This window comes from Drepanopeziza brunnea, assembly GCF_022702325.1.
Source record: "Drepanopeziza brunnea f. sp. 'multigermtubi' strain 214-2 chromosome Unknown ctg16, whole genome shotgun sequence".
In the NCBI taxonomy this organism is placed as follows: domain Eukaryota; kingdom Fungi; phylum Ascomycota; class Leotiomycetes; order Helotiales; family Drepanopezizaceae; genus Drepanopeziza; species Drepanopeziza brunnea.
The window spans coordinates 203,167-215,628 of record NW_027094079.1 but is presented as its reverse complement, the minus strand read 5'-3'; the positions used below and the strand labels follow the sequence as shown (position 1 = coordinate 215,628).

General features: G+C 47.8%; 2 protein-coding genes across 2 annotated transcripts; both read right to left on the bottom strand.

Moving 5' to 3' along the window:
• Nucleotides 1-1,392: 1,392 nt before the first annotated feature.
• Nucleotides 1,393-2,670, bottom strand: L3040_008488 (uncharacterized protein; the record flags this gene model as incomplete). The annotated part of the gene is made up of 7 exons (XM_066157074.1): nt 1,393-1,712; nt 1,767-1,814; nt 1,990-2,106; nt 2,173-2,218; nt 2,373-2,450; nt 2,546-2,596; nt 2,656-2,670. The coding sequence occupies 7 exons, from the start codon at nt 2,668-2,670 to the stop codon at nt 1,393-1,395; spliced, it is 675 nt and encodes a 224-aa protein (XP_066010344.1).
• A 6,111-nt stretch (nt 2,671-8,781) lies between these two features.
• Nucleotides 8,782-9,618, bottom strand: L3040_008487 (uncharacterized protein; the record flags this gene model as incomplete). Its single annotated transcript, XM_007293506.2, has 1 exon — nt 8,782-9,618. One exon carries the CDS (start codon nt 9,616-9,618, stop codon nt 8,782-8,784), a length of 837 nt encoding a protein of 278 aa, XP_007293568.1.
• Between the last annotated feature and the right edge of the window lie 2,844 nt (nt 9,619-12,462).

The window sequence follows — 12,462 nt, the reverse complement described above, 5'->3', positions numbered from 1 at the left end:
CAGGACGTCGTCAGCAACCTTTTGAGCGCGGTGCATCGCTGACGGGTGGTTGCTACGCTCGAGAGCGTACAGAGTCATCTCTCGGTCTATGTGCGAGAGGTTGAGAGCGTGCTCGCCGTTGGTGGAGATGTACTCCGTCATTATCTGGCTGCCCGTCTTCCACAGGTTCTGAACCGCGAATAAACCATACCAGCCCTAAGCCTTATATTCCATATTCCAACAAGCGGCGACTTCCTAATGTTAGAATACGCTGAACGAAAAGGGGTTGGAGAGAGAATCTTACCTGGGAGCTCTGGGCCGATAAGTTCTTGTGCCTTGAAGCCTTCTCTTTGATCGACTTGCTTCGTATACTTTCTTTGCTCGCTGCTCGTCCCCTATAGTCCATGGTGGACTCAGAGCTGATTGGTGCGGATCAGTAAGAAGCTTGTACAGGAACGATATAAGAGCAGGGCTAAACCATATAGTCCCTTGATAAAGAGAAATAAAGGCCGCAGTACCCTTCAGCTCAGTGAGGAGCTCGAGTGGGCTACCAATCCCTAAGCTCAGTGAGGAGCTCGAGTGGGCTACCAACCCCTAAGCTCAGTGAGGAGCTTGAAGGGGCTACCAACCCCTAAGCTCAGCGAGGACCTTGAGTGGTCCCGGCGCTCCCCGCTAACCTCTTGACAGAACCAGTTTCCCCCTGCCATGCCGATATATTTCGTGCGTATGGTGGAGCAGTCTCTCGGTGCTGAATTCGAAATGACCTGGGAGTCCTGTAAAAAATGATCGATTAGCAAGATCTGACCAAAGCATGCTATCGCACATGCTCGCGATATAGGAAAATAACTGACAATCCAGAAGTGCAATACTCCTGTGCAGCAGTATATTGTGCTGTACTGAAGGTTGCACAATATCCTTGGCGCACACTCTGATGGCGGCGACATATAGTCAGGAGGTTGGGACACGCCGACCAGCTCGACAAAAAAGTAAAACCTGAACCTGACTGCTGACCATCAATAATGGCTGTTAGCTTGTAAGCACCTTAAACTTGTTAATCACTGGATTGACAGCGTACCATCTTCCGCAACAATGCGGTTCAGAGCCTCTGCCAGGCTCTTACCCTCCAAGCAAGATGTAGCCATGAGGCATGCTTCCGACTTGGCTCATGAAACCTGCGAAAATAATCATTGTTAGAAGAAAAATATGTGACAGATCAAACAGACATTACCTTGATATATCACAAGCATTGCACGCCCGAGGGCGGCTAGATTTTAAAGCGTACATTTGATCTACCCAATACAGCTATAACGAACAACTCCTGCGTTTCTCTCCTCTGCATTGGCAGCTTCAGCTTCCTTCTTTCCAACAACTCCCTTCGAAAGAGGCTCTGCTTCCTCTCTTTGTCCCTCAATCTCAACTTCTTGAGTCTTGGATGTCACCATCGACCATCGACCATCGACCTGCTATCGGGAATCCCCCCTCCCCCCTCTCTCGAGGACTGAGGCTAGGTCTACGAAGGGAGAGACGACGTGCACGCGGGAGGAGCGGAAGCGGAGTGAGGAGGAGCCGGGGCCGACTTCGAGCGTTGGGCGGCGGCGGCGGTTGGAGGGGGTTTGAGGGTGGTCTCGATGACCAGAGGATGAAGCATTTAGCTGATTGAAATGCATATGGAAGGTGACCGAAGTCCAAAGCGAGGTAGGAAATCATGAAGTTCTCCTTCAATTCTTGAGCCTCTTCGTCAGAAGTTAGCACTAGAAATCGCTGCAAACCAAAAGATGGCCACTTACCAGTTGCTCCTCCTCCTCCTGCAATGGCAGCCTGGGAGGATGAAGGGACTGGGTAGTAACACTAACAATGGTACGACGTTATCAATTGGGAGTTCTATGGTTCAGATATTTCATGATGGAGAGGCTTCGATTTCAAAGAGGGGCAAGGGGTAGAGGAGGAGGTAGGTAGATAGATAAGGGATTTTGGGATTGAATGCACGGGGATTTTCATTGAAAAACGTACTATTATCCTCTTCATCATTATCTTCGTCCTCGTTCTTTAGACCGGAGAAACGGTTGTTGTTGTTGTTGCCGGTTCCTCGCTTGAAGCGAGGAGCGGATATCCTCTGGCCACCACCACCTATGAGTAGATTAGCATGTTGGACATTATGTGTGTTGTGTATGCAAGAGTGGAAATATAACTCACGAGCAGTGCCACGCGAGCCAGCATCGAGGCGGGCACCACCGCCATCCTGTCTTAAGGGGTCTCCTTTGCAGCCTGAGCGCATAAATGGGACTGTGCAGTAACACTGCCAAAGGTGCGACGGTACCAGTTCTGGGTTCCATGGTCAAGACCCAAGGAGATCTGTGTTGCCTTGTCTGTAGGCATCTCATGCTTACACTTACAGCCCAGTCGCAGAAAATCTTCTCGCGACGAGGGATCATCAACACTGAAGATAACTGGACGATGTTATCAATTTGTTGCTATTAACTTATCAGCAAAAACTAAGCAAAGATCGGGGCTGTAGCAAGTAGATAGATAGTTGCCGCTTCTTAGAAAATTAGGGTGATTGACTTACTTGGACTTGAGTGTCGCTAGGACGGCCGAAGCCGGGAAGAGATTGAAGAACCTGGAATCTCTCATCAGCATCTAATCACAAATAATATGAAAATTGAAAAAGGGACTCACATGCGCCGGGACCATGAGCTTCCAGTGAGTCCCTCTGCCCCTTGCCGTAGCTAGAGGTTGGACAGCGCCAGCTCGTCTGCTGGCACAAGTCTTGTTCCAAAACCATCATCGGCGCCGGAACAAAGAGCAGAGGGAGCCGCTGAGCTGCTCTGTGGTAGGCCAGGCCCCCCTCCTGGTGGGAATAGGACCGTTTCCGTTTCCGCCTCGATTGGCCTGTGGAGGGGGGCGCTGTTTTCAGTAACAGGAATTTTGTGAGGGAATTGAGTGAGGAGAGGGAGCAGGGAGATGGAACGGATTGGCCATCATGGGCTGATTGGGAAGGTGATACGGGGAAGTCTCTGACGAAGAGGTTCTATAGCTTCCCTACGAGGAGTTCCCTGAAGAGGAGGAAATCTAATAGGATCAGGGACCTCCCCGTATCACTCAATAGTTGGGTTCCTGCTCGGATTTCTGGATCCCTGCTGTGCAGGAACCAATATCAGGCCCTCTGCCCCTTGCCCGGGCGGACATTGGCGAAAGTCAGTTCATAGGCTGGGACAAGGAGCAGAGGGAGCCATATCCGTATGCAACACTTAGTTGCTCGGTTGTCGGCCAGGCACCTCCTGGCAGGATGGTGCTCAGGAGGGCGCTGTTTTCCGGGACAGGATGACTTGAGGGCATTAAGTGAGGAAACGAAGTGGGATGCTGCTGCCGGGGATAAGAATGGCCTGACGGAACTCAGTGAGGAATTCAGTCAAGAGTTCAGTGAGGAACTCAATGAGGAACTCAGTGAGGAGTTCAATGGGGAACTCAGTGAGGAGTTCAGTCAAGAACTCAGTGAGGGAAGATGGATCGCCTCAGCAGCTTATCCATAGCAGACTTCGCTCTGGACTTGATCGTAAATCATATCTTCTTGTCTCCTTATTTGCAAGCGTCCAACTTCGCGTGTGCCAAAGCGAGTAGAAGATCTTGGAGAACGGCCGTTGGAGTAACCGGCGGCGGAGGTATGGATTGTAAGGCGTTTGGACGTTATTGTTGCTGGGAATTGCAGGAAGATGGAGCATCACCCAAAGCCTCCAGATGAAGACCATGGATTTTTGTTCAAAACGAACCTGGTGGGGGCCAAGCTACTTGCAAAGGTAGCAAGAGACAAAAGTCTGTTTGAAAATCAGTTACAGCCCCTCCAAGAGTGATGAGGAACAAGAACTTGCCGGACTCGGGATGAAATCTAAATATCTGCGGACTCTGGCAATAAATAAGTGTCTTTGTGCCTGGAAGAATCAACCATCTCGGACTCTCTTGTAACGAAAAGACCAGGAAGTTTTGCGATGCTGAGCGGCTTTTCCAACCGCGTCTTGAACTTAATTTCGAAATTTCACAAGAAAGAGTTGTTTTCAAGAGGATATATCATATGCTCGACAACACTCTTTGAGTGCTGGCCGACCAGCTTTGCGCAGACCGAGATACTCGGGCTTGTTTGGAGAAATGAATTTGGAATGATCTCTAAGAAGAAGCAGTTAGCTCAAGATTGGGACTGTACTGATTGGAAGCAAATGAGAAAAAGAAAAAAAATATAAAATTGTATGCCCCTGAGAATTGGCTACTGCCTGATGAGCTTACATACCTGATGGTGGCATCGCTGTAGCCAATCGATACTCTCGCGCCGAAACCAGCTGTCGATAACGGAGATGGATGTCGGCTTTTGGTTAGGGAGGAGAGTTTGGTGCGAAGGAGTTACCACCTGTGAGAGTAGAATAAATCGGAGCAACGGTGTTGCCTCCTATGTATGAGGGAGGGCGTGAGTACGCAGCCAAGGCCCAGGACTCTGTGAAGACTCTGAAATTCGGCAGACGCTGGGTGTGCTTCAGTTTTCCAGGCGGCCTAAGCTGGTTGTAGCCCATGATTTCGAATATGGAGAGCTCTCTGTGAAATCAACCTGGTCAATATGGGTTACAGTACAAGTGAAGGTCTCCTAGGGTTAGAGCTGGTTGGATTTACTCACTGATGATAAGGGGAGACTCCAGAACCAACAACTCTTCATACTACTAACTCTCTCCCACCATGTGCCTTGAGTATCTTCTGTGTTGTGCCCGAGAGATATGAGATGGTACAGGATTCTAGCATCTGCTCTAGCTTCAGTGTGTCTTGGTGGCTCGCCTATCACTGTGACGTGTTTCTTGAAGTCGACGGGCTTGCGAGTGAATGATGCAACGAGAACACCTATCATGGAAGCAAGCAAGGTATGGAATATGGGACCTCGGATGTCCTCTCTGTTCTTCACAGTAGTTCTGAACGAGGCTTGGTGCGGGAAAGGGTGAATTGGGTGGATGGAACGAAATCGAAGATTCGCAACTAGGGGTTCGAGATCATGCAGATAGCCTCAGTACATACCGCAGGACTTGAAGCAAAGTAGGCGATAGTTACAGCCACATTGCCTGAGCAAGTGGCAGAGGAGAGGTCAAGGCTGAAAGTATAATATCAATTGAATCCCCTTCTCCTGGATGTGCTTTGATTGTGTCAGCTTGGAACGATTCTGACAATGTAAAATATTGTGTGCAGACCAAATGGATTAGAGATCGAAACTTGCCGTGACTCAAATCATCTCGTAAATCGATCTTGGGGTATGTAAGAATAAATCGTCTGACGTTTGATAGGCCACGATGAAGCGCTCAACCCTGCTCCGGCGAGGTGTTGTAGACAGGTAGGAAAGAAACGGGAAGGGGTGTCTGAATATCGAGAAGATTATTAGCAGGCTTCCAAAAGTCAAACAAAGATCTAGAGTGCCAGTGAACATACCAGAGTAGCTGTAGGACTTGTGGTGAGACGCGGGGAAGGGGAGGGGGAAGGGGAAGGGGAAGGGGAAAGGGATGGGGAAGGGGGAGAGGAGAAGTGAGAAGGTTGTCTGCACCTAAGTACCAACTTGATAAAACCACGACGACGAGTGGTCTAAGGAAGACCAAAGTAATCGCAGAAAGATTAGAGGATCATCATTAGGGTTGAGAGTCAAGTAGAGGATACTCAGGGAAGTGTGGAGGTTGTGAGAGAAGGGGGCAGAGATCGAGGGCGGGGTACCATCAACTTGCTCTTTTTTCAAGAAAAAGAGCTCTCAGGATAAAATAAACAAGTAATTGAGGGTCAAATAACTTACAGTAGTCTCGGGAGTCAGTTTTGTTGCATTGAGATGCGTTTTTGGTGGTGTGCTGATGAAGTTGTTGGTGTTGTGGGGGGGAGGAAAGTGAAGAGAATGGGAAGTTGGAGTTCAGGTAGGTAAGCTAGACTCCAGAAAATATTGATGAGGCTCTGTGGCGGCTTATTCACCCAACAAGCGGCAAATAGGCTGCCATTGGCTGTTCTGGAGTGTTAGTGGGCTCGGCTGGCACCTACCTTCAAGGATGGGGCCGCTCTAGCGGGCTTTTGGATACCAGCTGTAAGTGAAAATTACAATCCTACATATATGGGCCATCTGAAAGTTTTTCAAACATTTGATACCTAATTTTGGACCGTATTGCTTTGTATTCTCTGCTCTGTATGGTATTGTCTAGGCATTACAAGCAAGTAGCTATAGAGAGTTTCATGAAGAGAGGCGCTCTCTGCTTCCCAATAGTCTTACTCAACCCTCCAAGTCGCAGAAATAACCCCCTCAAGACGCGAAACGTCACATCAAAAGCATCCGGGGCTTGTTAGCACCACTCGATACTTACTGCCTCGATGGGGTCTTGAGGAGCATTGCTCTCAGTCGTGGCGCAATGGAATCGGAGTTCTTGGGAAAAAAGGACCCTATGCTGAAGCTGGGACAAAATCGTGGGAAAAAGCAGAAAGGCAATTCGCATTGCATACAGATCGTCAGTAATGAGATCTCCACGTAGCTTTCTAACTATTCCGAGTACTAATTACAAAGATGTTCTACCCAGTGCCGAGACTTCGACGTTTTATTACCCTTACGCTGCTTCTACTTCTCTTCAGATAAAAAAGCAACATCTGCGAGCTACCCTTTTCAATTGATCGATACGATGGATCCCTCGGTATTCTTCGATGTTGCATGGCTTCCGGGTATCGGAAACACAAGTGGGCAGCACAAAATATGGTTACAGAGATAGCTACACCAGGTTTCTTGGACGAACGATACTCTGTGGACCATGGCAGTCAAGTAGGGAAACCTAGAGATTGAAAAGGAACCATAGCAGCGGCTGTAACAGACCATCATAGCTGCTTGATATTGCAGATAGAAAGAGGCTCGTAACCAAGCTCAGAGGCATTAGAGCTACAGAATATTCAACGGAAAGTAGGGGTCGGGGAATATCTTTGGAGGACTCTAAAAAGCAAAGCAGTGTATATAATTACCCTGATTGGCAAGAACGTCTCTTTTGACCTTCTTAATTCCCCTATGGATGGTGCCCACTTCTTGAGGTAAGCTTTGAACACTCTCTATCTTCATGCAACAGTGCAGCATCTTTTCAGCGTTCCCATACTTCCTCCAAACAATTACCCCACAGTTCCCATGTATCTTGCGTGCCGACAGGCCATGGCCAGAGTCCAAGCCTAGCTAATGTCTGCCCCGTCGATGCGGCAAATATAAGAGCGTTTTTCCACGCACGGCCAGCTAGAAGCTCAGCTGCAACAAAAGACGAGCAGATCAGAGCAGCAGCAAAAGACGAGAAGTGGATAGAACGGATGTACACCAAGGTATTTCAACTTCAATGAAGCAAGAGAAGGCTCCAATATGGCTACTCTGGGAAGTTAGGCCCTCGGGTAGAGCGCTTGCTTATCTTCTGATTTAGTTCTGCTCCAGTGCTGTCCAGCACTCCTCCTCGACAGTTCTCTACAAGAACCCTTCTCGAATCTCTTCTGTCGAATCTTCGAAGCCTACATAAGAATCATCGGCCGCAGACGAGATATCCGGTCTTGACACCTACCATACCATCTTCGGAATCTCTCACGAATACGCAACTCCTATGGCCAGTAGTACTAGAAAACACACGAAAACACGGTTCACGATTCTGGCATTACTCCTAAGCCTGACTAAAGACCTTCGATCACGAAATGCAGAGCTGCGCCTTCGGGACCGCTACAAAACCAAGTCACTGAGCGTTATGCCACCAGGAAAATACCTGGTTCGAAAAATGGAGACGAAGCAGCAGCGATAGCTACAAGAATCTGCAGATGTGACATTCCTGCCTCCCTTCAACCCCCTCCTCCGACCTGCCGACTCCTCCTCCACATCTTCCCCACCCTTTACGATAAATTGGGAAGTCTTTAGGATATGAGAGCGCTTTAACTTCGTATTTCTACAGCTTCGGGAAGGTTCGAAGTCATTGAGGCGAGAAAAACCCCGAAGGTCAAGACACTCGTTATGGCTGGACCCAAGGCAAGGATACAAAGCTTGGAGCATGTGGCAAGGACCTATGCTAAACATTTGCAGATATCATAAGCAGGTCTCTTGGAAGGTATGTTTTGGTATTATACATTTTTGGCAAGAAAGGCGCAGGAAGACGGGGTTATGAAGATGGACTCAATGCTGCGTGGTTGCCTAGGAGAAAAGACAGGATTGGCTTCGAAATAAAGCACTTCAGATGAAAGACTTTAACAAGAGTTGTTTATAATTCTGGAAGACTGGGTTACAATGTGGGCTTGCGAGTGACTGTATTGTATTGCACCAGGGCAAATTGTTTTGTTTACTTCGACCCGAGAGTCTTCTGCCAAGTCGGCTACTCACCGCCTTCAGGTGGTTAGAATTTTGGCAGCTTTAGACCGCGTAATATAGAAGATATATAAGCCTACGGACATTCTATACCAGCTCGGACACAAGATTGGCTAAAAGTGTTCATAGATCTACGAAAATCTATGTTTGATCAAGCGATATATAACTTGATTTGTGTTTATATACTGAACTCAGGGGCTCGGCAAATTAGGCTGAACTTCGGAATTCGTTACTGTCCTTCCTTTCAGGAGCTCGTCTCACGGGTGACATTCGGTCCCGCCTAAACAACTACTTCCTTGTAGTTCTGGCTGCTCTCAAAGCTTTAAAGAAATGGGCAGCAAGGCTCTTTTATGCATTGCTTTTGTTATATCCCCCAGTATATAGAGCTGCTCCCTAAGCCGAGAAACCGTAAAACTGATACATATATCTTCCCACGAGCACATGACTAACTAACTAGTCATTATTTCCCCCCTAACCCTGATTGTGATGCGCGGAACGTACAATCCCGGATCCAACACCTTCTCCCGCGCAAACATAACCTCCAAGGCCGTCCGGTACTCCTCCCAATGATAGCGATGTGGCTCCGGCGTGGCGATCCGGATCGTCAGCTCTTCCAAGCACCGGAACAGCAGCATGATACGCATCTTGCGCCGGATCTCCACCGCATCCTCCGTGGCGTCGACCCGCAGCGGAATCCTCGACCTCTTGCCCGTGAACGTCCAATCTTTGGGCTCGACCTCCAAGATCCGAATGTTGTTGAAACATTCTCCTGTCCATGGCCCAAGGAAGGTACCTTCCTCCGCAGCCTCTTTGCCGGCTCTATATATCTGGAGACTTTCGTAATCTAACAGGACCCGGTCCACGTTGGGGTCGAAGAGTTCCTTGTGGAGAGCGGGGGGGTCGCGCGGCAGTGGGCCGTAGACGGGAGGATGAGGTGGGAGGTAGGGTCGTAGCGTCGTTGCTCGCGACTCGTGGTTGACTCGGAAGGTTGCGGAAGGTAGATCGTTCGTTTTGAGGCAGTAGTCTTGGTCTAAATAGACCGAGAGGGTTCGGACGCGAACATAGTGCCAGACCTTCTTCCGAACCTCTATCGGAAGGTTGTTGAACATGGGGAAAGAGCAGATCGGCAGGGGCTGGGCCGGAGGATTGATTGGATACGCAGATCGATTGTGTAGCATCCTTCTCAAGATGTGTGGAGGCTTTGCAAAGGGACGGACGGTGGCTTGGAGAGCTCGGAAATCGTACTCTCCTGTGCGGGAGAAGAGTTCTTCTGGAGTGATATCCATGGTGTAGATTGGATCTTTGGTTCTTCTGGATGACTTGGAGATGAATTATCTGCGACACAGTATGCGAAGGAATCAGGTTTGAACGTGAATAGTTTGAATCTCCAAGGCAAGTGGGTGGTAGAGGCAAGTGGGTGACAGAGGCTAGTGTGAAGCACGGACCCACGCTCGAATACATAGAAAATATATGTCAACTACCCGCCTCAAGCTACGAAAAAGCCCTTATTAAATTCCAATTTACGTCTTTCCAATTTGCAATGGAGGGAAGAAAGATATGCGAATAATTAGCCGAGTAAACACCCTCTTCACCGAAGCGAACTGCCCCTGACCGGCTTTACTTCGAAGCGAGGAGTCTAGCGCCTGGTCCAAAGTCTTAACTTGTTCTTCTCATATCAAAGTTGCTGTGACCTTGACGTTGATATTTTTATTGAACTATGGGATTGATAAATGCTGTGTTTATATGTGAGAATACACTTTACTCAAATGCAGTTTTTTTATATAAGAATTTCTCATTCTTCAAGGTTGTGAGTGAAGAAACAAGAAAAAGGGAGGCTTTAATTTTTACGCTATCCTTAGAGCATCTCATTCTATTCTATTTTTGTCTCTATAGCTAAGATCTAATGATTATACTTCCATGATACAGGTGTATCCAGAAGGTTTGAATATAATCAAGGTGCAAACTGCTGACTTTTGCTGAATGGCTTTTAGTATTTTCTAAGATCAAGATCGCATTCCCAAGATCGATATATCTCTGAACCGGTTTTCGAGAAACGTAGAATTTCGCTCCAAGTAATTTCCGAAAGAAAAGATGCTACATTACTTCAAGTCTATAGATTTAAGGTGAGCTAAAATAGCAAATAACCACATCGCCCACCAACGGAAAGCTGAGCGAAAGCGGCCATACCTAACAAGAGATAAGACTTCTGGAATTCGAAGCCTAAAGGCAACCAGCGCTGCGAAAACGCAGCCATTACACATTGCTTCTTCTTTCTCTCTCCATCAATCTTAGACAGCACATAAATTGGTCCTCGCAACGTGGTATCCAAGATCCTTTTGGGGGGCTACGATTCTTGACCTATTCGAGGTGCCCCCTACGAACCTCCAGTTCTCTCCTGATTCAAAGATTCTGGAGAGCGGAAACTGAATTAACCGAAATGCGAACTCGTCGAAGAGATTTTCCCTTACCGGCGATTCCGAACGAACCTTTCTCCTACCTCGACCACCACACGAACTAGGATCTATACCTAACGGGCATACCAACTGAGAAGATACCAGGAGGATTTGCAATAAAATGGGAACGTATGTGAGAGGTGGGAAAAGGGTTCAGGAAGATCGATCTGCGATATTGCGCCTTCGAAGAGTACTGCCTGCACTTGGCTGACCTCCGGTCCGGCCTCGAATTATCTCGATATCAACACCGATATACGTTATGCTATAACTTGATGGATGAGTTCTTCCTTCGATATAAGACCAAGACTTTTCTTTTCTACGATCCATCCTATCCGTAAGGGAAGGGCTTAGAGGATAGCAGCTCTGCTATATCACTTGAAATGCTTTTGGGGGCTGTATAAGAATTGCGATACCGCGGGATTAGAAGCCCGGGGCTATTTTTTAGAGAGATTCTCCCACCGCCGAGCCTTGAGATGTAGTGCGGATGCGTATCAGCAGACTGAGCCCAGCCCGGGAGGTGATTTTCTATATGCTAGGTATGTCCTGTTATTTACATGTAGCCTGAATCTGAAGTCTGTTCCATATACATATATCTGTCAGACGTTAATTGCACTCACGCTGCCGTTCTGGCAGAGATCTATCGGACCTATTTCTTCCGTTTCCACTTTGAACGTTTTCGAATATTGGGCTGAACTACCAATGCCCGTCTTGAAGTTCTGGGATTTGGTTGCCGGCACCAAAAAATTTACCTTCTCAGCCCGGGAAGACTGGCTATATTCAAACAGTATGGAATTGTTCCTTTTAAACGAAGCTGGCAGAATTCGTGAGCGGCGAAAACGAATCAATATTCAAAATTTGTAATTAAACATGCTGAGGTTTTAAATCGTGCAAAGTGATTGCATATCCGTACGAAACGTTCGGAAAAACTTGGGTGGTCATTATAATCCCAAATACTGCTGCTATACAATATCCAGTAGCGTGGGTGGCATAGTGGTTGTCACCTTCAGGTCAAGCTGGTGTGGAGGAATTTGAAACGATTAGGGGCCGAGTGGTTTAGACTCACTAAACCACACACGACAAACAATCTCGGAACACAGAAAACATCGGATCAAAATGAAAACCCATCACTGAGGCTTTTCTTCTCCCACCGTGAGGTGGGAGTTTGTTTTGCACTTTTTGGCCTTTTCCTTCTTCCTTTTAACTTAAAATTCAGTGCTAGGAGACGGCTTTTCAGGCGGAAATCTACGTCGCTTACGAGCTGAGCCAGCCTCGTGACGGAATAGAAATTCTGTCGCTAATAAAGTCCGCAGCTAAGGCTGGCAAGACTTGTAAGGTGCCTTCTTGGGAGAGAAAGTTGGCCGACGACACCTACAGCGACATGACTGCCTGGTCAGGCATGCGGGACACTAGTATACAGGATTCGAGGAATCGCTCGCGCCCAACATGGGTAATGCTCACTTTTGAGAGATATAAGAGGCAAGTCAAAAAGTGGCCATATCGTGGGAAGCTTTGAAAATCACAGCAATATCGCTTTCGATTCAAACGACACAAGCTCGCGAAGATAGCGAGATCTGACGAAGTAGCTGGGCACGCAATTTCCAAAATATCAGGGTATAATCTTTTGATGAACTGGAAGAAGTGGCTGAATGCATTAGATTCGCTGGCTGGCTAAAGCCA